At 54.7% G+C, this 23,659-nt stretch overlaps 9 protein-coding genes across 9 annotated transcripts; 3 read left to right on the top strand and 6 right to left on the bottom strand.

The window, feature by feature from the left end:
• Nucleotides 1-48: 48 nt before the first annotated feature.
• On the bottom strand, nt 49-2,064 carry JCM15063_001343 (uncharacterized protein; the record flags this gene model as incomplete). Its single annotated transcript, XM_076678312.1, has 8 exons — nt 49-351; nt 428-612; nt 678-772; nt 850-1,054; nt 1,117-1,227; nt 1,291-1,382; nt 1,473-1,770; nt 1,935-2,064. 8 exons carry the CDS (start codon nt 2,062-2,064, stop codon nt 49-51), a joined length of 1,419 nt encoding a protein of 472 aa, XP_076534572.1.
• Nucleotides 2,065-2,361: 297 nt separating this feature from the next.
• Nucleotides 2,362-7,086, bottom strand: JCM15063_001342 (uncharacterized protein; the record flags this gene model as incomplete). Its single annotated transcript, XM_076678311.1, has 15 exons — nt 2,362-2,736; nt 2,814-3,131; nt 3,207-3,448; nt 3,514-3,610; nt 3,687-3,812; nt 3,884-4,028; nt 4,092-4,288; nt 4,364-4,593; nt 4,672-4,927; nt 5,002-5,483; nt 5,566-5,824; nt 5,895-6,026; nt 6,097-6,311; nt 6,398-6,512; nt 6,733-7,086. The coding sequence occupies 15 exons, from the start codon at nt 7,084-7,086 to the stop codon at nt 2,362-2,364; spliced, it is 3,543 nt and encodes a 1,180-aa protein (XP_076534571.1).
• Nucleotides 7,087-7,452: 366 nt separating this feature from the next.
• On the bottom strand, nt 7,453-9,802 carry MET13 (methylenetetrahydrofolate reductase (NAD(P)H) MET13; the record flags this gene model as incomplete). The annotated part of the gene is made up of 8 exons (XM_076678310.1): nt 7,453-7,592; nt 7,651-7,969; nt 8,043-8,502; nt 8,565-8,643; nt 8,712-8,972; nt 9,055-9,470; nt 9,560-9,643; nt 9,729-9,802. 8 exons carry the CDS (start codon nt 9,800-9,802, stop codon nt 7,453-7,455), a joined length of 1,833 nt encoding a protein of 610 aa, XP_076534570.1.
• Nucleotides 9,803-10,337: 535 nt separating this feature from the next.
• On the top strand, nt 10,338-13,065 carry JCM15063_001340 (uncharacterized protein; the record flags this gene model as incomplete). The annotated part of the gene is made up of 7 exons (XM_076678309.1): nt 10,338-10,576; nt 10,637-10,739; nt 10,804-11,131; nt 11,207-12,237; nt 12,308-12,465; nt 12,529-12,690; nt 12,801-13,065. The coding sequence occupies 7 exons, from the start codon at nt 10,338-10,340 to the stop codon at nt 13,063-13,065; spliced, it is 2,286 nt and encodes a 761-aa protein (XP_076534569.1).
• Nucleotides 13,066-13,212: 147 nt separating this feature from the next.
• JCM15063_001339 (T6SS phospholipase effector Tle1-like catalytic domain-containing protein) lies at nt 13,213-15,057 on the bottom strand (the record flags this gene model as incomplete). Its single annotated transcript, XM_076678308.1, has 5 exons — nt 13,213-13,408; nt 13,479-14,018; nt 14,088-14,318; nt 14,383-14,822; nt 14,917-15,057. The coding sequence occupies 5 exons, from the start codon at nt 15,055-15,057 to the stop codon at nt 13,213-13,215; spliced, it is 1,548 nt and encodes a 515-aa protein (XP_076534568.1).
• Nucleotides 15,058-15,223: 166 nt separating this feature from the next.
• JCM15063_001338 (uncharacterized protein) lies at nt 15,224-17,080 on the bottom strand (the record flags this gene model as incomplete). Its single annotated transcript, XM_076678307.1, has 3 exons — nt 15,224-16,069; nt 16,142-16,976; nt 17,040-17,080. The coding sequence occupies 3 exons, from the start codon at nt 17,078-17,080 to the stop codon at nt 15,224-15,226; spliced, it is 1,722 nt and encodes a 573-aa protein (XP_076534567.1).
• A 956-nt stretch (nt 17,081-18,036) lies between these two features.
• On the top strand, nt 18,037-19,344 carry JCM15063_001337 (YbhB/YbcL family Raf kinase inhibitor-like protein; the record flags this gene model as incomplete). Its single annotated transcript, XM_076678306.1, has 6 exons — nt 18,037-18,174; nt 18,298-18,368; nt 18,457-18,618; nt 18,684-18,812; nt 18,877-19,072; nt 19,141-19,344. 6 exons carry the CDS (start codon nt 18,037-18,039, stop codon nt 19,342-19,344), a joined length of 900 nt encoding a protein of 299 aa, XP_076534566.1.
• Nucleotides 19,345-19,892: 548 nt separating this feature from the next.
• Nucleotides 19,893-22,201, top strand: JCM15063_001336 (glycosyltransferase family 4 protein; the record flags this gene model as incomplete). Its single annotated transcript, XM_076678305.1, has 8 exons — nt 19,893-20,089; nt 20,160-20,253; nt 20,320-20,483; nt 20,549-20,675; nt 20,743-20,844; nt 20,914-21,439; nt 21,505-22,005; nt 22,077-22,201. The coding sequence occupies 8 exons, from the start codon at nt 19,893-19,895 to the stop codon at nt 22,199-22,201; spliced, it is 1,836 nt and encodes a 611-aa protein (XP_076534565.1).
• A 423-nt stretch (nt 22,202-22,624) lies between these two features.
• On the bottom strand, nt 22,625-23,655 carry UBC7 (E2 ubiquitin-conjugating protein UBC7; the record flags this gene model as incomplete). Its single annotated transcript, XM_076678304.1, has 8 exons — nt 22,625-22,699; nt 22,784-22,821; nt 22,890-23,030; nt 23,109-23,142; nt 23,217-23,293; nt 23,363-23,416; nt 23,487-23,535; nt 23,608-23,655. The coding sequence occupies 8 exons, from the start codon at nt 23,653-23,655 to the stop codon at nt 22,625-22,627; spliced, it is 516 nt and encodes a 171-aa protein (XP_076534564.1).
• Nucleotides 23,656-23,659: the final 4 nt, after the last annotated feature.

Genomic DNA, 23,659 nt, shown 5'->3' with positions numbered 1-23,659 from the left:
CTATCTGCAGCTTTCGTGTTTTTATTCCCCCCGAGTCCCTTTTCTTCTTCACCTTAAGGCTTTCTTCGAGCCGCTCGTATGTCGCGATTCGATCCATTTCTTGATGTACCATCCCAAACCCGCGAGTGTTCCGACCGCAGCGATCGCTCTCATGAGGACGGCGACAACAAGAGCTCTGCGTACCGCGGCATAGTACGCGTTCAACGACATGCCCGCCCAATTGACGCGATACGTCGGAATCGAAGACGACAATCTCGGAGTGGTTGGAGGACGAGATGAAGGGTGCGATCGAAGTAACCGTCGGTACCGCCATCCAAACAGATAGATCAGCAAATTGATATCGGGGTAACTCTAGATGCCAAGAAACATTGGGCGAGAGAGTAAGTCTCCCTCATGGGCGTTTTTGAAAGCGAAGGAAAAGACTCGCGAATTTTGGAAAGATGCTCGCTTCCGTGCTGCTCGCGAAATGGGACGAGAGGTCCGACCTGGATGTATCGGTCGCTGACGGTTCATCAAATGGCCTGTCGAGCGCCGAGACCGCGTACGGATAGGTCGAAAGGTCAGAAGCCGATCTTGAGAGCGTCATGTGAGACAGTAGATCGAGCGTCATCCCTGAGCGATCGGTTTCTCGTCAGTCACAACGATCAGCAGGCCCAACGTTTCCCGAGAGGACGCACCGAGCGTGAGACCCCATAGGCGCAGATCTGGTTGCTTGTCGCTCAACGACAGTCTTCGTTCGAGAGTGATTGGATCATTCGGCAGCAGAATGCACCTAAATGGTACGAGCGCAGAGTGAGGACGAGTGTTTCGAGTGCACCAAAACTGGTAGTGCATGCTTGCAGCACTCACTTGAACGACATCTGCCCGACGAGCATCTTGAGTGCAGCTCTCGCCACCTTGTTCTTTGGGGCTAACCGAGTCGCGATATCGATATCGACGGTTCCGTATCGAGCTGCGGGAGCGTGCAAAAGCTCGAGCGGGATCCAATGCGCGGAAGCGACCTCGGTCTCTTGCAACTCGGGCATCGGTGCGTGCGGCGAGGTATGCAGAAAGACTGTGCGAATCACGATCAGGAAGGGACCCTCCAATTGGGGAATTAGGCAAGCAATCGCTTACCGAAAGGCGACAGGATCATCAAGAGCCGTTTCCCGAGGGACGAAGTGATCTCTCGATCGTCGAGTTGGCCAACCGAGATCCATTCTCGTTCAGCAAGGTCAAGTCCGACCTCTGCCCCACGAGTCCGAGTCAGTCACGAGAAGAAACCGGAAGGAGCGGTTCTCGAGAACGCACCTTCCCATGTTTCGCGCATGGCAGTAAACTCTGCCGATTCATCATCCGGTTCAGATCGACCTCCAGGGAATGCAACATGTCCACTCCATTTGCTGCTCGAAGGTGGACAAAGGCAAGAATAGTTAGTCAGTCAGGGCGCCAACTCCGGTGCGCAGGTTCCGATGAACCGCCGTTGCACTCACTCGCTCGCTCTTGATGCACGCTTGATGTACAGAACTTCGATCGCGGTTGCCGGGTGGTTGACCCAGGGTTGCGCAAAGAATTCGTCGAGCTGGTTCAAAACGGTCCGTTCGCGGCGGTCGGTCCCAACCTCGACAGCTCCCTGCGAGACTTCGGAAGGTACGAAGGGTGGAGATCCAGAGGAGGGAAACGCGTTCGAAGGGTTGATCGGGAGCGACGTTGAGGGCGAGAGCGGAGAGGCAGTGTGGGGAGACGACGGCGCGGTTGAGGCAGGAGAGGTCTCGGGTCGCAACCGGATGACTAGCAAGACAACAATCGAGTCAGTACAACTGCCCACAAAGCCGCTCGAGGCGCTCGAGGGTGGTCAGGGTTGCCGACATGATGTCAACGAACGTCGCGCCTCGACTTTGTCGCGACCACCTCATGCCCCGCTTTCGGTTCCAAATCGGGAGACTGAGACTCACTGATTGCGACACTGGCCCTCCTCGCGGGACCCCCGGTTGCAGTGACCGGAGGTGAAGCGATCAGTCGCGCCGGAGTAAGCGACACCTGCGCGAGCGCTCGATGCAGCCGCGCGATGGTCGCAGGTGCCATACTCATCTTGCGTCTTGATACGTGACTGCTGAGATGGTTTGAGCTTGACCGATGCAAAGTTGAACGACGAAGGTTCTCTGTCGACGCTAAACCTTGAACTCTAAAATGTTCGGATGTCATCCCGACAGTCGACAAATTCTCGTAATGCGTTGAATCTCAAGTGAGAGTCAGGGACCCTTGGACAGTAAATAGCACGGTTACAATGGAGAAATTCCGACAACAGCACATGGATCTTTTTGCATGCTTCTTGCCAAAATATTAACCCCTCGGGAAACCCGCCCGACTCTCCCATTCGATTTACCTGAGGTCCAATTCGATGGTATCCTCAAGAGACGTATGGAGCATCTCGGGACGTACGACTGAAACCTCCTTCTCCTCGACGTTGCCTCGCGTTCCTGCGTGCGCTCCATCCTCGGCTTTCTCACTCGAACCCGATCTTTTCTCAGACTTGTCAAACCGTGATCCCTTCCCCTGACTCTGCTCTGGGTCGACTGTTGGGCCAAATTTGTGGTGCACTTCGAACAGACGTTCCGAGATGGCGAGGTTCTGCCCGCTTGCGAGGTTCTTGAGGATCGATGATTCGTGATGAGTGTGCAACGACCTCCGAACCGACCTCGATACAAATGGTGCGACAAGTTCGAGCGGGAACGAATCCGGAATCGTCGTGAGGATCTATTCGAGACTTTATCAGTTTCGCAAAAGATGGACTCGAACGAAAGAGATCCTTGACATGACGGGCAAAAACTCACCTCGGCTGTGTCGAGGCTCATACTCTGAGTGTCCAGGATTTTGGCAATTCTTTCCAACCGAACTTCGGACGCTTGTGCGAGACACATCTCGACCAACATTCTCGCCAACCATTGCTGACGCCCTACTCCCTCTTCTCTGACCGCAGCTGAGTGTTGGTTTCGCCTCGTGCGTTTGAGTGCAAGTTTGAGCTTGGACGCTGCGATCGCGACTTCGGTCGGAACGAGCGGGTCTCCATTCTGAAGCGCGTAAGTCTCGGCAGACGAGAGGTCCTGCAAGGTGTGAAGCAGCAATGCGAGTGCTTGTCGATCGAGTTTGAGCTGAAACCGAAAAGGAATCCTTGTCAGCTCAGCTTGCCGTTTCGGAGTGCAGGGGAAACCAAACATGCGACGCACTTTTCCGTAAACGATCGTGCGTTCGAGCGTCAACCCGCGTGCGCCTTTAACTTCGAGGTCTTCGAGTTCTCGTTTCGCATCCGAGACGTCGTACTTGGTACTGTGCGACAGGAACAAGATTGCCTTGAGGCGGACCCGGTCGAGCAGTGCGAAGCGGGATTCAGACGAGTAGCGCGTGGTGAGGAAACTGAGAAACGTTGGGGGTGACAAAGTCGACGCTTCAAGCTCGAGATAGCTCGTTTCTGCAGATGCGTAGCAATCCAGACCTCAGTATCCGTTCTCAACTCCTGTCGGAGAGTAGTCCTACCTTGTTTTCGCAGGTGAGCTTTGGCTTCGGGGTCAGCCAAGAGCTCCCCGAGCTTGCCAAGGTATCTATTGACGAGATCGACATGCAAATCCGAGTCCTAGAGCAGCGAGAACGAACAGTTTGAGCGACAGTGCTGGACAAGAGGTCGATCAGCAAGCGGGAGAGAAACGGACCGTATCTCGTTCTTGCAAGACCGCGCCTTCGAGGAACAAGTCGGCACCATCGACATCGACTTGTCTCATCCTCGCAAACAGCTCCCTCGTGTCGAACCTGAGTGTCTGTTTCGGATCGTTGAAGATCTAGGGCGGCCCACAGGCGATTAGGATCGGCGCCATGCTGTCCCAGTAAGACCGGACACTAGCACACTCACACGAAGACCGAGCAATCGATCCCGTTGAACAAGCCACAGTCCGTACTTTTCAACGAGGGACTTGTCTTTCGATCTTGAGACGAGATCAAACACCTGTCTCGTTCCATCCTGAAAGGTTGGATCGACGTAATCTCCGTCGAGGATCCTGGGCAGCGATTCGAGTGAGCGTCGGTCTTGATTTCGAGAGTGGCAAAGGAGCAACGGTTACTTGGTCCAGATTTCGAGCACTCTTTCGGTTCTGCCTTTCTTGAGAGCGAGCTCGGCGACGAGTTGGTACAGTCCGGCATCAATCAAGTCTTGTTCGATCAATGGCAAGACGCAGTCGTTTGGCGCGGCAAGCAAGACTTTGATGTCCTGCGGACGATTCGCCGTCGCCAATAGAGAGACCAGCGTCGTGTCGACAACCTATGACCGGCACAACACCTGAAATCAGACAGGGTCCCTCTCATTCTAGAGCATGAATCTTGACGGCGAACGTACCATGTCGACTTTTCTCGAATCGTTGGTCCTCCTGCCGCTGATTCCTCCCTCTGCTCTCGAGCCTTCGCCTTCCCGTCTCTGTATCCTCCACTTCATGAGATAACTCAGTAGCGAGTCTTTTGCGTGGTCGAGAAGCTCCGTGCTGCGGTCAACCGTAGCTGTGGTCGTGTCCGTGTCGGAAGGAGGGTGAGATGAGGACGGGTCGTCGCTGGATTCCAAGTGATCCGTAACTGAATGGACGTGGATTGTCATTGAGGTGAGCAAAATGCATACTCGACAGTGTGATACGAAAATCGTCAGAGGCTCACTGTACTGCTCGATAGTTTTGCCGTTCTCAACCTGCGTTCGAACTCCTCTCGCCACTTCGACCAGATCGTCCTTGCCAATCAGATCCTCGACACCTTGTTCGCGCTCCGACCCGCTCAACAGGCCGAGGAACAACTTGATCACGATGCGGGGATCACAGCGAGACTTGAGGAAGAATTCGAACCCTCGGTCAAACCGCGTTTCGACCAAATTCAGGTACGCCAAGCGTAGGTAGATGTAAGCGAGTTCGATGTCCTGCTACAGTGAGAATGTCCCTTGATAAGCATCAAACGCGAGAGACCGTGAGACGTGATCGGTTGAGCAAAACGGACCGGGCTCTCGCGCGAGGCGATGGAAGCTTGTTCAACTTGTTGTACGAGCTGTAAGCAGTCTTCGACCCTCCCTTTGTCGAGCAAGGCATCGGCTTGCACGACCAGGGTCAAAGGTGTCAAAGCGTAGAGCGAGTTTCTCGCGATGACCAAGATCCTCGTCGTTTTCAATTTCGTCGTTTGGGTCTTGCTCGGTGTCACTCTCGAACGACGATCGGGGTCTCTGCGTTTCGAAGGCGGGGTTGTAGGAGGTTCCTTCGCATTCGAGGCGGAATTTTGGGAGAGGGGAATCTGCACGAGCTCGACTTTGGAAGCTCCAGTCGCATGGCTCACTTCGATCCCATCTTGATGAGCTCTGATGAGGGTCTTGATCCCGACATTGTCTTGCGGCAGAGTGACGACTTGGACAATCTCCTGAGTGAGAAGCGAATGAATTTCGATCGTATTGTTCCACAACAACGCGATCGAGTATTGTTGATCGACGACTAGCGATTAGCAATGACCATGCAATCGGTTTAGACTCTGTCTCTCGAGATTGTCAAGTGATAATTCAAGATAAAGACTCACCTAGCGAACGCAAATTGCTTGCCCATTCGAGCGTGCCTCGACAAGGTTCTCCGTTCTCGTTTACAAACACTCCGAGCGTTGTTCCAGCCGTGTGACTCGCCACGAGGAACTCGTTTGTTCCGACACATGCGATCGCAGGTCTCTGTCGAGGATCGGGTGCGTCCGGCGGTGGCGGTGGAGTTGTCGTACCTTCATTGCCTTCGCTTGTCGCGCCCCCTGCAACGGAAAGCGTCGAGTGGAAAGGTTCTGGATTTGGCGCCTGTCCCGAGAGAAGGTTTGCGATCAGTCCACGCTCGTAGGCCGAGTATTTGGATTTTTCAGGGCCTCACCTGAGAAACGGGTAAAAGTGGCCAAGCTTCGGCAGCTTCGAGATCGACAATCGAGTAATTTTCGCTGTCGGCGATACACAACCTCTTTCTTCGCAGGACGGACAGGTTGGCGCCATCCGGTAGCGGCAAATCCTGTTTGCGCTCAACATGGTCAGTCTTTGTCTCTTTCGAGGAAAAAAGTATCGGTGATCGGAATTTTTACTTTGATGGTCGTGATACCTTCGTTCGAGATCGAACACCAATGGATACTCCTGCGCTTGATTGCGACGAGTTGCATTCTCGGGTCCCGGCTTGACCCCTTTTGTGTCGAACCGTCGTCTTCATCTAGAGAGAACGTCACGACACCTCTGACTGACGGAAACTGATGAACGTTGAGAGGTTCAAGGGTTGGTAGTGAATGGAACGTCAAGATTCCCTCTAATTGAGCAAGTTTCGTGAAAAGCAATGGTTAAATCTGGATCACAGGGTTCGCAAGAGCAAAGTCTCGAAAGGGAAGGCCCTACCAGAGAGGATGATGGCCTTGTTGTCAAGACGACCGAGGAGGTTGATCTTGTCGATCGGTTTCTTCGACAAAGTCGGACTGAGTTCGTCTACGAGCTCTAATGCGTTCACTTGGTCCTGTGAATTTGGCGATGATTCAGCGGTCAGCAATGGCGCAATTTCGGCTCAGCAGGTGTCTTGTTTTGCTTGCCTCTCTCAAGCCTTGACCCGCACTTGACTTGGGGGTCGAGACGTCCTCCATTGCTGTCGTCGTCGGCAGTGTCGAGGTGGTCTCATATCTCCTGACTCTGCCCGCTTGGCTACTTGCAATCCAGACTGTCCCATTCCCAACCTCTACCGTTCTGATCGTCTGTCGCTTGGTCGGTCCACCCGAGGAAGGGTTCGCATCACCCGCAGTGGTTTGAGCAACCACAGTCTGAGCGACCGAATTGACGAACGATCCAAGTACTGATCGAGCGCTAGTTGGGGACAACGGCCGATTGTCGGGTTCTCGAGAAGTGGGCGAAGTGGGAGAGGTGGTGCTCGTTGTCGGGTGGGGAGAATCAAACACTCGATCCAACACCGAGTGGAACGAGAACGGCGCTAGTTCGAGTGGGTTCGTGGGAGTCGAGAGAGCCACGGTGGGCAGAGCCTCCTCGTCGGGCCAGCACGGAATGTGCAAGTAGGATTGATGATCAGGGTCGAGTGACATCGCGTCCCGCGAGCCGCGCAGGCGTCGGAATACTTCTCTCTCTTCAAGGCGTGCGGGGTGGTTAGTGGTTGACACTGTAGTGCAATCATTCCATCTGACCAAAAATCAAGGGATACAGACGAAACGAAGAGAGATAATCCAAAATTGAAAAGAAAGAGAACGAGACTGCAGTTGATGCACAGGGTGTTGCGTGTTGAGACGAAGCATACAAGAGTGTTGAACGATACGACGAGAAGCGAGAGACAGAGAGGTACGGCCTGTTGAAAGCAACAATAAAAGAAACAAAGAACGAGGAAAGAGAGACCAGAGAGTGTTGAGACTTTGTATAGGTGTTGTTACATAGAGACGAGCGGCGTCATTTTTTTTTTAGTCGGAGTGACCTTTGACTCCGTTGGCGGATCCTAGCTTCGAGAGCGGTTCGAGTTGTTTTTCAGCAGCGAGGTCAAAGAACGGCTTGAAGACGGCGTCCTCGTTTGCGTCCTTGTAGTCGTTGTAGACAATGTTGACTGCTCGCAACAAGTCAGCACGAGTCGCTCCTATCCAGACAAGAGGTGCGAGACTGACCCAAGTGGAATTCGTCAAAGATTTCGCGGATGACCTTGTTCGTCTCGGGACTCGTTTGGCTGTACAACATGGCCCACTGGTGACCAAGTTCGTACGCTTCATCTTTCCACGCCTGGAACGCAGTCGAATCGACAACGGTGGGTTGGATCACCTCGGCACCGGGGAACACTCCCCACGTGACCGCGTTCGGGCCGGGCACCGTGTTCGAGCGGAAGTTGCCCGACTTGTCGACACAGTGGTACGTGATCGAAGGCGTTTCCGAAAGGATCGTCAAAAGCGGTTCGACGTGTTGAGGGGGGCAGAAGAGCTCGAGGTAGGCCTGTGCGTTCATATGCCACAACATGTCAACAACGAGGGATCCTTTTCCTCGCGGGACCAAGATTGGAAATTACCTTTTGGTAGACGTAGCCGTTGATCGGTCCCCATCCGAGCGCAGGGTCTTCCGACTTGGCTCCATCGACACTCGGTTGCGAGTTGATCGTCAAGAAACCCAACTGGTTGATCTTGCTCAACTGGGTCGCGATCCTGCCCGTTTCCTTTGCAGCGGGCTGATCACTCCACGGCAAGCTCCTGAGTTCGCCCTTGCAGAATCTGGCAAACAAGTCGGCCACTTCGCCGATCGTGCGTGGCGTGCCCCAGAGGTTGATCGCATCCTGGGGTTTCTGAGGCAGCGACAGGACGAGCGTGTCGAGATCTCCGAACGCCGGAGAAGCTTGGTTGCCCCAGCGACCGTTCGGGAATTCGTCCCAGTCCGACGTGCGACTGAGGTACGATTTTTGACGGTTCGACCAGAAGATTGGACGCGTCGTCTCGGTACGGCGCTTCGAAGTGAGCGATACTCGCCAAGGCAACCTGTACAAGGTTTGGGTCAGGACCTGCAAGGAGAATGTGAGCGCGATCGAGAGAATGCTCACGGTTTGACAATGTCCGAGTGAGGGACAAAGTTGAGCTCTTGCAGCAACATTTCCGTGCCTCGGGAAAGGTTCATCGTATCTGATCGACAGGCGAACGCTCTCGGTCAGTCTCATGATCGAGCAGCTCGATTGGACATAAAAACTCACAGCAATGAACGCCGTGGATTCCGAGACCACTCGTGAGGATCTTGCGACACATTTCGGCGACATACTTTGTACCAGCCTCGCGGACTTTCAAATCGTCGTCCTTGATCGGTTCGAGCAGATCCCACAACTCCTGGGGCACAATGGTTTTGGCGAATGAAGTTCGGCGTTTGAACGCAGCGAAGGTTTGGATCGGCATGATTCCAGGGACAATCGGAATCGTAATGCCAGCCGCTCGCAATCGTCGTCCCCAATCGATGAACACTACATTCGGAAGCGAACGCCAACAGTTCGAGATGAGCAGTCTCGCTCGGGAGCAAGCGCAGACACTGAGCGGCGAACTGACCGTTGGCGTCGTAGAACATTTGTGTAAAGATCACGTTCGCTCCCGCGTCGACCTTTTGCTTCAAGTGCTTGATCTCGATCTCGGGGCTCTCACTGCCCGGGTGACCCTCGGGGAAGCCTGCGACGCCAATGTCGAAATAGTCTCCGTACTTGTTGCGGATGTGGCGAACGAGGTCGATCGCATGGTTGAACCCGCCTTCGGTCGGTTTCCATTCCTCGACTCCACGAGGAGGGTCCCCCCTCAGGGCGAGAATGTTGCGACATCCCGAGTCGTACGCTTCTTGAAGCGCCGAGTCGACCATTTCGATTGGCATGTTGGTGCACGTCAAGTGCATGCACGTTTCGAGGCCAAGATCCTTGTGCGCGGTCTTGACAAAGTTGGTAGTCGCTTCCGAAGTCGATCCTCCTGCTCCCCACCTGCGTCGAATTCGAGAACAAACGGCCAGCCGTCGAGAGAAAGATGAGATGAGATACCATCAAAAGCGCTGGATGCGGGAGAGACGAACGTGATGTCGACAAAGATGGGACCGAGCTCCTTCATGCGCTCGATACGATCGTACAGGTTGACCCATCCATCGGGAGTCTTGGGACTGTATTTGGAGGAGAACCGGGCAGAGCAGCACAACGTCAGCGAGCCGGGATATGTGGTGCAGCAAGTTAACGAGAGAGGCTGACGGGAAGAACTCGAGAGACCACCAGGGGCGACCTTCGCGCTCGGCTTTCTTGATCTTGTCACTGATCTTGACCATGGCGGAAGCGGAGGAGGAAGCGTGTGCGAGATAGTCGGGCGATAGTCTATAAAGTGCTGCGGCGAATCGTTCAACGGCTGCTCTCTCGGCGCTTGCTGCTTTCTATACGATTCGAGCGATCTATGGGCTAGTCGTGATGAATCGCCTTTCGAGCGAGAGAATCGTGAACAAGCGAAGTGCGGCAGAGCAGGGAGATCACGGCATCGGAAACTTTTTCAGTTTCTAAGGATATTTCAGATTTGACTCAACAAACGAGTCTCAGCTTGACGATGCCAGCCTTGTACCTACTGAACCCAACATCATGACGGGCGGTGCGTCACAGAGAGCTTGCACTGCTCAGCTTATTCTCCGTTTTTCGAGAGACTTTCTCTGATAGACGCTTCCCCCTGTTCAGCCGCACACGCTCGTCGTAGCCTCGAGTCGTCGCTTGCATCGACTGCATCAATAACACCTGTATATCTCGGAGCGACTCAAGCAACGACCGGCATACAGCACGAAACGTCGGACTCCCCACCTTGCGGTACCTCCGCACGTCATGACCACGCCACGCGTGCGCACTGCAAGCACGACAAGCACATGGCCTCACCTGTCGCTACTTGCCGTCTACTCGTCGACGCCATTGCTCGAACGAGACGCCGAGCGCAACAAGCTGTCCGATGAGCAACTCGAAGCGGCCAAGATCCTGTACTTTCGCGCCCCGACTATGCACGACCTCACCGACGAGAGGAAGCGGAGACTGCTCGGTACAGTCATGGGAGTTGCCGATTTTGCAAAGTGCGCGCCTTCTCGCCTCCTCTCTTCGAAAGATCGAGCTGATGCTGTAACCTGTACCAGGATGATGACGCGCGCTGAACCGAATCAGCAGATCCAGAGCGTCAAGTCTAGCAAGCGGAGAATGGTGTGGATCGAACCCGAAGATGGCATATTGATCCATGCTGTTCGTCCCGTGCTCGCTTGCCCTCTCTCCCTTGTTGCCCATGCTGATCAGCACTTTCTGACAGACGATCGCTCTTCCGCGTGCTTCCTCTGCCTCCGCACGGCGCCACGCTCGCGAGCCTTCCACTGCAACCACGGCTTCTGCCCGGTCCAGCCAGGACTCATCCCGCTCGGTCCCCCTCGACGATCAGATACTGCTGTCCTCGCTCCGACTCGCATATCGTCAGTATCGACTCTTACACGGCAGTATCGCGGCAAGTCTTGATCGAGTCGGAGGCAAGGACGCGACCATGCAAGCATTGTCCTCTTTTTGGGACGAATGGAGTGAACAATGGAATTTCGCGGTCGATGCGAATCAGGACGACTACAACGTGATTTACCAAGTCTTGAATGGTGAGCTTGTCTCAACACGTCTGTCTCGAACAAGATGCAAGGCAATTGACCTTCTGCCATCTTGACATTTTGTAGGACTCGTCATGTCGCCCCTGTTGACTCCCACCGCACTGGCCCAACTCGAACCGTTACTCGCACAGTTCTCCGCATCGAATCCATTGATCGCACCGATCCTCACGCATAGCTCATCGGAACTTGTCCATTTGCCTTTGACGAGACCCGGTTACCTCGATCGCAACACGGCAGAAACGCTCGTTCGGCATATGATCAAGCGATCTTCGACTCGCATCCCGCCTATAGTCGGCCACGCGTCAAGCCAAGCGTCGATTCGGGTTGGACCTGCAGAAACTTCGGAACCTTCGTCACTCTCTCACTGGAGTTCGTACCTCGACCCACGCAACGTACCCCTCTCTTCCCTGACTTCTTCATTCCTCAATTTCAACACTTCTGTTCCGACCAGTCTCGATCAACAACGGAATGAATTGAGGCGAGATTTCGAACAATTGCGACAAACAACGAGAAAGATGAGAACGACTGATCGATCAGACTCTGACGCAATCGATCAAGGCTCGTTGCGAAGCAAGAAGGAAGCGAGATCTCGTACAAGCACGTCGACTTCGACAGGATCGTCTGCAACGACTGAAGGGGCGAATTGGGCGAGCTTGAGGAGCGTCAGCAACGGCTGGAAACGGTTTGGAGCAGCGTTTACAAGTCCCACTCCACCTCTACCTGAAAGACCCTCGTCAGCTGAGGCGATCCAGCCCGAAACCATAACAAGCAATGAACCGGAGCAGGAAGAAACATCGATCGAGGTTCAACCTGCGGAACTTGGGGGCTCGACGGCAACTACGGTCCCTGGTACTCCAGCGGTCGAGTTGGCCCCACTCGTGGACGAGCACGAACTCAGAGAAGCTCTGAGTAAGGGACTCGACGAGTTACAGGTTACCGCTCAGAGTGCCGAACGCGATCAAGTCGAGAACGACCCCGCAGCAGCGGAAACACCGACAGCAGAAGACAACAATGGTGTGGACGGGGATGCAAACGAGGTTCTCGAATTTTTCGGGGGCGAAAAAGGAGACGAGCGGTTCCAAGTTCGGCTCGTTGACGTTCGTCTTTGGTCCTTTTTCTCATCCTGTCTCGCTCTGATTTTGCGACTGATAAATCTGGTGTCTGTAGCGCGGTCCACTCACCTTGGCCCTTGCATTCAAATCGTTCGAGCCGACCGAACAATCCCCTTTCGATTTCGAGTTGCTCATGAATCGGGCATCTCGACTACTAGAGGCGATTGAAACCATTTTTGAATCAGCGCCACCTGCTTCGGTCCCGTCGACCTCGTATGTGTTCGGACCCTTCCCGTCATCTGAGAACATCGATACTGAGTTTTTCTTTGTGGACAGATCTCTTCCCGAGTCGGTCCTCAGATGCGATTCCTTGATCTATTCGCAAATCCGCTCGAACCGTCAGCGATCAGCCTCTTCCGATTCTCGATTCTTTGCAGCACAAGAAACTCGGGTTGAAACGACAATCGCTTTCTTGGACGCTCATCGAGCTCTCGAACTGTAAGACACCGATCGCTCTCTCTGTGCTTGACAATCGCCGCTGAAATTCGTTACTGACGTCTCTCCTCTCTCTCTTTCTTGATTTTGATGATCTTTTGTTCCCAATGCAGGAAACCGACGAGCATCGTCGAAAGTTTGACCCGGCTCGCACATTCTTCGAATTGGTTTCACCTGTCGAATTCCTGCATCTCGTCAACACTGTCAGAACCACCAGCGACACTAACAACCACGAACGAAGAGAAGGAGAAGGAGGTGCGAGTCATGGCGATTTTGCCAGCGAAAACTCCGAGAGGGAAGGACATGACTCTGGTCGAAGCTGCAGAAGGAGCGCGCAGAATCGAAAGAAACTGGATATCTGCGAGAGGGGGCATGTGAACAGAACAAAATCTTTTGATTCAAAAACATGCAATTAGGATTGGCCAAGGAAAAGGGTATCGATAGAGAGAGAAAGAGAGAAAAGTCGTACACCAACGAAATTTGCTAGACAAATCAAGCAGAACCCACTTGGAAAGCCTATGAGGATCATTCAACGAAAGTAACCCCGGCAAGGCTCTGACCGCGCCTGAACCTCGCATGTGGGTGATACGAAGCTCCTTCGTAGACGTTCTCGTCGTTCCCGTATTGCCCGAAATCGGCAGCGGTAGCTTCCATGCGCGTCTTGACAGAGTAGTGGAACGATGGATTTGGCGGCAAGATTCGACCTCGACCAAAGTTTGAACTGGTTTTGGGGGTCACGAAGCGTTAAACTTCGACATGTGCAAGAGGCTAGAGAACATCGAAGAACATACCGGAATCGCCATCTGCGGGTCTCACCATCAATGTCCCACACGACTTTGAGGGTTGGCGAAATTTCGAGAAGCCACCACAGGAGCGCGACCGATCTTGTTTGGAACCTCTTGAAGAACGCCGAGAGTTTTTTGCCGATACCCTTCCCGCTCGTGTTCGAGTGCTGAATCGCGATCGAGAGGTGATCTCCCCTGAGAGCGAGCGAGTCGGCTGTACTGAGTCGACCCGGTTGAGCTGCGAGGAAGACGACTGCGCATGCGAGTGGATCGGCGTCTTGGGTGCGCTCTCGACATGCCTCGATGAACGCGACTACAGAAGCATCGTCCTTCTCAGTCGTGTTCTTGTGTTCCATGCGATCGACAAGTTGTCGAGCCGAAGTGTAGAAGGGTGCAAAGATTGGATTCGTCGACAGTGCATGGTGGTCGAGTTGCATGCCCGCTTCGACCGCTTCGCGGACCATCCATTTCAAGCTCAGGTTCGACAGGGACGGTGCTACGTCTCCGTCGTAGTTGAACTCGCCACCTCCGACATTCGAATGAGAGCTGTATCAGCTTGAAAGCAGGTTCAGCAAGAGGGCCTGTTTTTAACAGTCTGATGATCCAGCTCCTCACCCAGCGAACCAAACTTCCTTGACTGAACAGGGAGGTGCGGGCAATGCAAAGAAGGACCCGGCAGTCGAGCTGAACGGCGGCTCGCTCGAGTCGAAAATGTAGGGTTGTTCAGCGTATCGAGCCCTGCGCTCGTCGAGGGCGAATGCTTGCCGGAAATGGCGAATGTAGTTTGATCCTCCTGCGAACGGCAAAGTCCTCGGAATGACGGCTCCTACGGAAGAGACAGTATCCCTGACCTCTGCTGCATCAGATCGAGTGTAATTCCTGATCGGCAAGCGTTCAAGACGAAACTCACCAGACGCCAACGAATTGAACGTAAACGTCGCGTGAGAAGGTGCGCTTGAACCCTTGGGCAAGGGTTTCCCTTCCATCGACCAGCACAGTGTCGGCTTTTCGAGCGTAGATCGAGTACGCCATTGCGACCGACTCTTCATTGCCGTTTGGCAATAACCCGACCTGCTGCAACATGCCGGCGAGCGCTCTTCCTGTAAACGCTCCTCTCGAGAAGCCAAAGATGAAGACCTTGTCTCCGGGCTTCCAATGGTTCATGAGCCAAGTGTAGGCATGCTGAATGTGGGTCGGCAGCGAGAATGCGACTGCCGAGTCGACTGCATCGCGGACTTTCTGAAACAAACTCCAAGGGCCAAAGTCGGTGCCGATGCCCGACTGGTAGTAGACGAGCTGCCGTCCCGGATCTTGGTCGGCGAGGGAGGATAGCTTGATCACATTCGAGATCTGGCACGCGGTGAGGAAGGGAAAGTTGAATGATACAGTAATGTCGACGTTGAGCGGTTCCTTCTACGGGCGAAACGCATGGCGTGGTGCTTACCTCTGATCCGAAGGTATTGCCAGTGCCATCGAGAAACAGGAGAAGGTTGCGGCTCGGCGCGTCCTTCTTCGAGTCGGGGTCGTTGCGACGGTATCGCTTCGTACTCGGTCCATACGGGTGGTCGTGTTTGTCTGTCGACATGGTAGTGTCGCGTGAGAGTAGGTGGAAGGCAGGGGTCCGCAAGGACGAGGCGAGCGGCGACACACCCCCACACGCCCGCCGCCTGGAAGTCCGAAACTTTAAATGGCGGTCCAAGCCAACATCAGCTGACGGTGGGGCATAAATGTACATTCAAACTCTGCACTTGCTACACAGGATACGAGGGTCGCTCTTCCTCCCGAGGGGTCTCGATGCGAGTTGCACCTGTCGCTCGCTCAAAGTCCCCCCAGTCGTCTTCGTCCTCGCCATGGTGTCGCGCTTGCCCTGTACTTCCTCCATACTGACTGAGTCCGTCGACATCATCGAGCTCGTGTGCATCCATCCGGTCGCTCGGTGGCGCTAGGACCGAGTCTTGGTCGTCCAGCCGTTGCACCCCGTCTTGTTTTCGACGCTGCTTCTGACTTGGTTCGCCCGGTCGGATCGTCGCCGATGCGACCGAGCTCCCTCGTGCCCTCGACGAGCCTGCGCTCGTACCTTCTGGCAAGCCTCCAAAGAGCTTGCTAAGCAGTCCCTGACCCCGCTTCATCTCCTTGACATCTTCCCCTACCCCTCCTGCTTCCATTCCTCCAATTTCGACATCTTCCCCTGTGTTGGACCGTCCGAAATCTGGTTTCGCGGGAGAATCGAGCTCGACGTCGTTGAACGGGTTCGACTCGGCGCGGGGTCGTTGCACTCGAGGCGGTTTCTTGAGCGCAAGCATGGCAACGCCTCCAATGAGGATCGCGATCGAGACCCAAATCATGAGGAACACCCACAGCTTGTACAGGTGCGTCTCGTCGAGGTACACGAGCGAGTTGATAAAGCCGCAGACAGTGTAGACGGTGAAGAAGATGGGCACCTGGAACGTCGAATCGTAGCACTTGAGACCTTGGTTGAGGCAGTACACTTGTGCGACGGCACACACGACGAGTAGAATGATGATGAACCATGTCAAGGGCGACGTGAACTGGTTCGCTTCGTTCGGGTCCGTCTTGTTGATTGCAGAAGTGACCAGCTAGGTTACCGATGCCGGCTCGACATAAGCAAACGGAATTGCAAGCGTTGATGTGCGATGACGAGAACTCACCTTGACTCCGCTCTTGGCAAGAATGAGGGTTTGGCCACTCAACATGCCGCCTGCGACCGCCCAGCAGAATCCGGCGAGCTTCCTGATGCTCGCATCGGGTCTCGACTGACTCCACGTCTCGATCGCTCGTTTGGCTTTGACCTTCAGTTTGCCTCGTCCAGCTTGGAGTCTGTCGCGCGTCGACTTGAGGGTCCCAACAAAGCCTTCACCTTCGTAAGGGTTTGCGACTCGCCTGCCGCCTCCGCCTCCAACCATCGCGTCGATACCATTCCCGTCTGCTGCGTCGCCGCGTTCGTCGATAATTCTCGCCATGCAGACCTCGTGCGCAATTCCGGCGATCGACCACACGAGGACCGTCGCAAACTCGAGGCAGACAAAGTATGCGATCCACTCGCCGCGACCCCACAGAACTTTGAGAGTCGAGAGGGACAGGTTCGCGTCGGCGTCAAAGTCGGAGGGGCGTTTCTGATTGCCAAATACGACGACACCGACGACTCCGAGCACGATCGTGGCAGTTCCGTATATGTCGAGCTTGGCAATCGGGGTCCCGACGAGCAGGTACGCAAAGACGAAATTGAAAATTAGGGACGACGACGACAGGGGCGCGACATATTGAGCCGGAAGGAATGACAGGGCGAGCGTCGAGCCGACCACTTGCGACGCAATGTACAAGACGAGGCCGAGAATCCAGAACGGCCGCAGAAAGTCGGGTCTGCGTTGCGCGGGCGGGATCGTCTCTTGTCGCGAGAGGTCGAGCTTGGTGATGTTGAGCGAGAGAGCCGTCGTGAGCGATGCTCCTACCGTGATGAGGAGCCCGACGACGAAGTCGACCGCGCTGTGTTCGAGGATCCGACTCAAGACCTGCTAGACAGGCTCGCGACAGGCATAACAGACTCACGTGTACGTCGACGGGGCATACAGGTCAGTCTGATTCTGCATTGCTTCTTGGCGCGTCCGCCTCCAAGCTATCGGTTGGTCGAGTGGGTGTCGGCGATGTCAACTCGGATGATGAATCGATGACGACCGAGATTGTTTGCTGGTGTGTCGCAGGTAACGAGCTGTGTTCGCTAGCACGCTTCTTGTGTTGCCAATCTGAAGTGTTGTAGTGACCCAGCGACTACGTAATCGCAGGGGAACTCGAATGGATGCCGAGGCGCTCCCAAGTCCGGTAACGTTTCGCGAGCAGGAGCCCCTGTCGACTCGCCCCCTCTTCCTAATTGCCTTCTGACTCTTCGGCCCGAATTTAGCCCAGATGCAAAGGGTCACCGAGTAACTGTCAAAGAGCCTTGACATGCACCGCTCGGCGTTGCCCATGTCTCATTTCTGCTGTACATGAGGCAGAAAACCCCCTCGAAACTTCGCACTCGTCCTCCTTTTCATCCACATGCACTATCCTCGATTCGGCGATCGAATGCGCTTGACATGCAGCCACTCTACGATGCAACGACGGGGCAAAATTTGGCTTTGTCTCGATCGAGCTCCAATGGTCCTCCGAGGTTCAGGTCGCGTCGCGGGAGATCTTGTGCGCTCGGTTAATGCCGACAAGAGTTCTCGAGATGCATCCGACACGAGTAGAATGCAGCCCAAAGTCTACATGTAGCATCTTCGAAACTGTTCTGCCTCAGAGGTCCGGGCGGCGTTTGTTCGGTCTATCTCGGGACCTTCTCAAGAAGAGGCATTTCGGTACAGAGTGTCCATGATGTTGTCTAGGGTCGGCACTTTGCAGCGCCCAGAACCGGAGAAGCGCCAATGCCAACTCCGTAAAAGTAAAGCAGACGCGAGTCGCGAGCGCTCCGCAGCAACCAGTCGACGGTCCGGCTTGGCTCGCTGATTTTTGACGCGCGCTCCGGTTCTCTGGCTTCCTCATCCTCCTTTCGCCTCCGTATACTACAATCATGCTCGCCTACACTGCTCTCGCTGCGCTCGCTCTCGGTCTTCGAGTCTCGGCACAATCGATCCCTGCGGTCGCGTCCGCCGAGGAACTCGCGCTCGTAGGCGCCCAGTTTGCCAACTCGGGCTTCAACTTGACCACCGTACGTCTGCACGCATGCTTCGCCCTGGCGTGTCGAACAGTAGATCGGCGCGCAGCACGAGCGATAGCACGCCCAAAGAGATGGGACGCGACCTGACCACGTCTTGTTTTGATCACGCGTCAGAACGCTGGATTCGGCCTCGACCTCGACGCCAAGGCTCTTTTGACGGTCGTGTATGGCTTTGGTGCGGTCGAGTGAGTTTTCGGGATTGCTCGAACGCGAATCGCCGACGAGACGAGCTGACGCAAACACCGCGACTGCGCTCCATCCTCTCTCGCTCAGGAATGGACAGGAATACTCGGTCGAGCAGGTCACCAACGCCCCCGAGATCTACGTGACTCCCGCGCAGGACACTGCCGCTTGGTTCAACTCGAGCTCGCGCTACACCCTCACGCTTGCTGACGCTTCGGCCCTTGGCGACCCCGACTCGGAGGGCAACTACCGGTTCGCGTGACTTCCCCAGCGCTCGTGATTAGCACAAACTGATATGTTGACATTCTCGTCAACAGCCACTTCCTCGCCAACTCCGAGACTGGAGCAGCTGCCTCTGGAAACAACTTGACCTTCTCGCCCCAGGACGGAACCGTCATTACTTCTTACGCCGCTCCCGGACCTCTCGCCGGCTCTGGCACTCACCGGTAAGTTGCAAGCTGACAACCCCGAGCTAGAGCAGGGCGAACTGAATCTGGCTGTCACGCATAGTTACGCTTGGCTCCTCTTCGCCCAACCCGAGAACTTCTCGGCTCCTTCGGGTCTCTCGACCGCCGGAACTGCCCCTTCGCACTGGTCGGTTTCGTCGTACGTCGAGCAGACCGGCCTCCAACTCGTTGCCGCGAGCTTCTTCACCGTTCAGCCAAACGGCAACCCCACCGGCAGCGTCGCGACCACTGAGGCAGTCGTGAGTTGTTAAACTATGAATGTCCGTGTAGGCGTTCGCTTTCCTGACCTGTACTGTTTCGCGAGCAGAACACTGCCACCCTTGCCGTTTCGTCCGCCTCGTCCACTGGCTCTGCCTCGCACTCCGACTCCAAGTCTGGAGCTCACTCGTCGACCTCCTCGGGAGCGCAGCCTTCGGCGACTGGTGGATCAGGAAACGGCGCCGCTTCCCTCTCAGCCTCGGTTGCTGCTGGACTCCTTGGTGTTGCCGGTGTCGTTGTTGCCGCGCTCTAAGTGACCTAGTCGCCTCTGGCCGGACTGCCCGAGACAGCTTCTACAGAATCTCCCTCGAGATACAGACACTTTTCTCAACGACCGATCTACAAGCACGTTAATTCACGTCAAACCCCCCTCCTTTCGAACTTCACCGCTCCTTGTGTCGCTTTTGCCGTCCTTATTGCATCATGCCTCTTTGCAACTGCAGCTCGTTCTCTCCTCTCTTCGGCTGAAGCCAGATCGCACTGCGTAGAAATAGTTGATCAGTCGTCTTGAACTTGCGGCACGTGCTTGTCACTCAAGCCTCTCAAGCGCCACTAGCTCGTTCAGCCTAAGCCGCGCATTTACGATACTGGCCGTGAGCGAGCACGGCTTGAGTCAAGGGAAATGCAAGCGAGGGAAGCCGTCAGGTTTGAACAAGCGCGCGAAGAAAAGGTGACGAACGTGCTCGCTCGCGATCGAGTTCAACGCGGAACGTGTTGCAAGCGCGATTCGCGAATCCTTCCAAACCCGACGCGTTTCGGCATGATCTGTTTACGGTCGTTTGCTCCTGACAGCCACCAACTATGGAAGACACGACCAATCGCTGCCGTTCAACGATGCCGCTGTTCGAAAGCATTGACAATGCCGCGACTCGACCAATGACAAGTCCACCTTGGAATCGCGAGTTCAACCTCCTCGAAAAGCAAGATACGAGAGGGAGCTTGCCTGAGAGCAAGCGGTCGCTCCGGGTCGCGATCGTGACGGAGAACTTTTTGCCCAAGTGAGCTCGGTGGCCCGTGTCTACGCGATCTGCGCTGACTCGAGAAAGCACTCTGCGGTCGCATTCACAGAGTTGACGGAGTCACCCGAACTCTCGCGATGCTGCTCGAGCACCTTGCAGCGGAAGGTCACACGGCCATCGTCCTCGGACCCTCTTCGCCTCTCGTCAGTCCGTTCAAGCGTTCTTCATGCGCGGTCCCGCGGGGCTCACTCTAGTGAGCTTGTCGTCAGAAATCTTACGCTGGACATGAGGTAGTCTCGACAAAGGGAATCCCGTTGTTGGGCGTCTACAAAGGCCTCGGGTTGAACTTTGTTCGACCTCTGTTCATCTCAAAGTTGCGCGACTTCAAGCCAGATGTCATACAGTTTGTCGACCCTATCTGGCTCTGTGCGCAGTGAGTGCCTGTCTCGGGAGCATCGCAAGTGATCACCAGTCTCTGACCCATTCTATCTTTCCTAGAACGATCCCGATCGTCCAATTCTATTTCCCAAACACGCCGCTCGTTTCATCCTATCACACAAACTTGGCCATGTATGCCACGTTGTTTGGATTTTCGTGGTTGACGCCTGTCATGTGGGCTCTGCAAGTGAGCTTGAGCTCATCACGAAACAGCGCTGCGTGGCTTTCGCTTACCTCGTTCGTTTGGCCCGCAGCGTTCCCTTCACGGCCGATGCGATTTGACGTTCTGCCCGTCTCCATCCACCTCGCGCATGTTGGAGGAGCATCAGTTCACGAACGTTCGCCTCTGGCCTCGCGTAAGTCTGTGCGCTTGGGGAAACCCGAGCGGTCTCGCTGACTGGACAATGTTTTTCCCCCTCCTTCAGGGAGTCGATGTCGACTTGTTCCGTCCTGAAGCGAGGGATCTGACGCTACGGCAGACGTGGGATGTCGAACCCGAAGCGCTGGACGAACATCAGCCTTCGCCTCGAATCCACCCGTTCGACCGTTCGCTCGACAACGTGCCCCTCCTTTCGCTGCCTCCAGCATACGGCGCGCATGGGTATTCGATCACTTCTCCGTGCATGCCTCTTCCTGGGAGCAAGCTTGTCGTCCTCTACGTTGGTCGCATCAGCTGGGAGAAGAACCTGCGTCTCCTGATCGAAGCATTTCGTTCGCTCGAATCGACAGACCTTGCGACAGGACGTCCGGCATGTCAACTCATATTTGTTGGAGACGGTCCAGCAAGGACCGAAGCCGAAGCGTTGTGCAACAATTACCAACTTGGCGCGAAATTCCTCGGATTCAAGAAGGGACAGGAACTCGCAGCCTGTTTTGCTTCGGCAGACATCTTTGCGTTCCCAAGTTGGACAGAGACGTTTGGACAAGTGGTTAGCGAAGCTCAATCATGCGGTAGGTCCTTTTTCCTCTGCTTCTCTCCTGAGGACTCTGGCTCATCTAGCGTGTAATTTTGCCAGGGCTACCGGTAGTTGGTCTCCGAGCTGAAGGAGTATGTGATCTCGTCGAACATGGCAAGACTGGATTGCTGCTCGACATGGACGATCTCGTTTCTTCAAACCTTCCCGCCGAGTCGACCTCAAGTGATGCACGTTGCTTTAAACCTCTTCCGGCGAATCCTCATGCCCTCGTCGGTTCATCCGCACCAACGTTCCCTCGCGCTGTCGAGATGTACCGACAACTTCTTGTACGAGCGACAACTCGACACGAGGAACGGAAAGAGATGGGTCTTGCGGCTCATGCGGCTGCGTCGAAACGCAGCTGGTATGGAGCGATGGAGATGCTGGTCCACGGTTACCGAGAAGTTATCAACAAGGCAGAAACCTCGACGAACGAGTCACTCTCACTGGATACTAGTGCCAACACCGCCGAGCCGCAGCCACCTCGACGAGCAGTAAGAAGAATGAGACGTCTGGTACACAGGACCAAAGCAGACAACAACGCCATCCTAACCCCAATCCGTGAGTTGAACCCCCTTGAAGTACAAACCGGTCGACAAAGACAGAACCTAACCCCTTGACTGTTTGCACAGTTACCCGTTTGATCGAGATTGCTTTCCTCCTTCTCTTCGTCTCCCTTTCCCTCCGGTATACGTCGACGTGGTCACAGCTCACTCGATTTAGTGATCCTGCCCCTTCCCCTTTCGTCTCGGTCTGATGTAGCTCGGTCTTGTCGGTTTCCCTCTTCGATTTTCATTACTTCGCGTTTAGACTTTTTATTTAGACTTGTCTGTTGTTCCAGTTTCATTTTTGTAGCCTTTCTTCCTCTCCTTGCCATTTCGACACTCAGTATTTGGAGAACATTCCACTTTTATCATGTAGCGACCGCGAAGACGGGAGAATTCATGTTTGCAAGTTTCTCAATGGCAGGCATCTGTGAACCAGGAATCGCAATAATGATTGCAACTGGTGAATGTAATCGAGAAGAAAGAAAGAAGGAACGCGAAAACAAAAAGCGAACAAATGGAATTGAAAAGACAAAGAGGTCAAAAGAGCAAAGTGTGCGTCACTGCCGGTACAGGAGCAATGGTCTGGGTGGGGGTTCTTTGAATGTTTTTCGATTGCTTTTTCTGTGATGATTTTACAGGTCGAGTTGTTGTCGAACGTGAGCCCGGATGGTTTCGTCGTACTCTTCTCGTTGGTCTCGGTACATTTTCTGTTTGTGTTTTTCCGGGAGCATTTGAAGCGACAGGTTTCAGTTTTCGATTCACAAGAGAGGAAAGAGAGGATTGGATCTCACGCAGGCGTCAATGTTTGCCCCCGATTCGAGGTTCGGTTCTGGAAAATATCCATTACGAAGATGAGCTTGTCACGAGCGGTGCAACAGTTGTGGAGAGAATACGAACCTGCCAACATGCTGATGACACTCAACAAGATCTTTTCGACGCTTTGTACTGGACTCCACCGTTCGGATGCCGATTCGTACGAGTTTGGATCGTCACCCGGTGCGTGAAGGATCGAGATGCACACTTCACCGTTTGCGTAGACTGTCACAATGTGAAGGAAAGCAGTTCAGATAGGAGGAGTCAGTGCAGCAGTACGCTCGATGCAGCGAGAGAACCTACTATTGGGATGGAACAGAGGGGGATCGAATTTCATCTGGCAGCACGCGAGGGAATGGAGAGTCAGGGTGCGTGTGTCTTGGGCTCGGACTTGGGTGGAAGAAAGGGTACTTTTGGAGGCGAGAGCGGATAGTCTCGAGGGAACTTGAGTTCGGCTTGGAAGACGCCGCCTTCGAACGGAGTATCCTCTGTGCAACAAAGCGAGAATTCAGTTTGGGACGACCGGGTCAGGTGATGAAAGACGTCGAATGCGTTACCCGGTCCCGAGATCAAGCAGGACCACGTGAAGAAGTCGTCCTCACTGACGGGTCCTGTTGAATGATCCATGTCGGGGTCAGCCTTGTCCACAAATAGCGTTCCGGAACAGGATTAGGGGCGAACCGGCAGTGAACATGGATTCGTCGTTCTCGGCCGCAGTGAGTTGCTTGTACTGGAGGAGGTTGCGGCGCGTGGACCGGGTTGAATGAGCTGTTCACGTTCGACGCGTTCGAGGGAGACGCACCTCGGTCATGAGTCGCTTGAGCGCAGTGTTCATAGCTCCACGGGACATGCTT

The sequence above is a fragment of the Sporobolomyces koalae genome (genome assembly GCF_050403365.1).
Source record: "Sporobolomyces koalae JCM15063 DNA, S_koalae_JCM15063T_v1_ctg13, whole genome shotgun sequence".
Classification (NCBI taxonomy): domain Eukaryota; kingdom Fungi; phylum Basidiomycota; class Microbotryomycetes; order Sporidiobolales; family Sporidiobolaceae; genus Sporobolomyces; species Sporobolomyces koalae.
This window is presented reverse-complemented; position numbering and strand designations above follow the sequence as displayed.